Raw genomic sequence first — 1,940 nt, 5'->3', positions numbered from 1 at the left:
AGAACACTCATTCTGTTCTCCATGGAGAAATCACTGTTTTTAGGTGATATAAAATTTCAGAGATACATATCTCTCCATGGAATTAGAAAGGTACTTTGGCTGTTTGTTTATTTGCTTGTCCTAAAAAACTATTAAACATATTGCCTAACATTAAATTGATGTAGAAGATACAAGATTTACAAAGATATTTTCTATATACTCAATTAGACCTTTATGAAGAAATATGGAGGGAATGCCTTACTAAAAATAAATATTTGTAAAATCTTGAGCAAATTTCCAGAAGTTTAGCCAGTCTAGATATTTTCCCCACACAATAAAATCGGCTTGCCAAGGTTCAAAGACAAACTGGATGCACAAAAACTATCCAGTTACTTTTTTCTTTCCAAGATCCCCCAAAGATAATCAAGAGGATGAGCTTTGTGTAAATGTAGCACTACTAAAAATAAAAGACAATATTATAAAACATCAAACAACCCGACGTTATAGGTTTAAAATAGTTTAATCACAAAATAATAATAAACAATTAAAGGGTGATGTGTCACTCTTTTCCTCAATGTGTCATTCCTTTAAGTATGGGTTATGTTTACTTGAGAATTTCAATGATTAACAACATACATATAAGCCAATAATTTGGAAAATTATGCAATAAGAACATTCCGCATAAAGATAACCTTCATCTCTGCAGCCTTATGGTTTGTGTTGCTTTCCAGAAGGCCTCTTTGACGTCTTTGTTTCTCAGGCTATAGATGAGAGGGTTGAGCAATGGGTTGACCACAGTGTAGAACAGAGCAGCCACTTTGTCTCTCTCCAGGGAGTAGGTGGAACTTGGCCTTGAATACATGAAGAGCAAGGATCCATAGAAGAGCATGACCGAAATGAGGTGTGAAGCACAGGTGGAGAAGGCTTTGCGCCTTCCTGAAGCCGAGCGGATCCTCAGGATAGCCAGAAGGATGTTGCAATAGGAAACCAGGATGGCAAGAATGCTGGAGAGGACTGTGAAGCCCACCACACCCAGGAGGACTTTTTCATAGACATGGGTATCTGTACAAGACATTTTTACCAATGGTGGTGCATCACAGAAGAAGTGGTCAATGATATTTTTACCACAGAAACTCAAGCGGAAAGTGTTAGCAGTATGGGCTATGGCATTCAAAAGTCCTCCTAAGTAGGAGCCAGCAACAAGCCCAGTACAGAGAGAATTGGACATCATACTTGAATAAAGCAATGGGTTACAGATTGCTGCATACCGGTCATATGCCATGGCGGCTAGGAGATAGCATTCTGTGTAGGCTACAACACAGGAAAAGAACAACTGGGCTCCACATCCAGCCAAGGAAATACGTTTATCTTCTGAGACACAATTAGCCAAGATTTTGGGAGTATACACAGAAGTGTACCAAAAATCCAAAAAGGACAAATTGCCAATGAAGAAGTACATAGGGGTGTGCAGGCGGGAATCAATTCGGATTAGGATAACCAGGGTCATGTTCCCTGACAAAGTCATCAAATAGAGCATCAGAAATATTCCAAATAGAATCAGCTGCCACCGTGGGTCTGCTGAGAAGCCCACCAAGATGAATTCAGTCAGAATGGTACGGTTTCCTACTTCCATGTCCACAGAGGAGAAAGCCTGACAAAGGTTTTGAGGGAAAAAAAATCATTTTGTGATTTTTTCTATTGAAATAAACAAAGGTATAAGTTAAATCAGTAATTACTAGAGCATTTATGGACTTTTATCTATGATTAACTAGAATGATAGAACTTCAGTCTGTGACTTGGGAAGACCACAGGAATTGCTATTCAAATTTGATTGTGAAATTAGGGCTTTCACTTATTAATTTTTTAATGCAGGGTAAGTCCCTTAGTCCCACCAAACAGAGAAGAAAAATGAAGCCCTAAACAGTTTGTTTGATTGAGTGAAGAAGACATGCATGAAAATA

The 1,940-nt window shown here is 38.3% G+C and overlaps 1 protein-coding gene across 1 annotated transcript; it reads right to left on the bottom strand.

Moving 5' to 3' along the window:
• Positions 1-673: 673 nt before the first annotated feature.
• Positions 674-1,627, bottom strand: LOC112663145 (olfactory receptor 9G4). The gene has a single exon (XM_025451724.3). It carries the CDS (start codon positions 1,610-1,612, stop codon positions 674-676), a length of 939 nt encoding a protein of 312 aa, XP_025307509.1. The 5' UTR covers positions 1,613-1,627.
• Positions 1,628-1,940: the final 313 nt, after the last annotated feature.

This window comes from Canis lupus, chromosome 18, assembly GCF_003254725.2.
Source record: "Canis lupus dingo isolate Sandy chromosome 18, ASM325472v2, whole genome shotgun sequence".
NCBI classification, from domain to species: Eukaryota; Metazoa; Chordata; class Mammalia; order Carnivora; family Canidae; genus Canis; species Canis lupus.
This window is presented reverse-complemented; position numbering and strand designations above follow the sequence as displayed.

Excerpts from the sequence above, each read along its gene's own strand:
- LOC112663145 (XM_025451724.3), bottom strand. The coding sequence starts at position 1,612 with ATGGAAGTAGGAAACCGTACCATTCTGACTGAATTCATCTTGGTGGGC.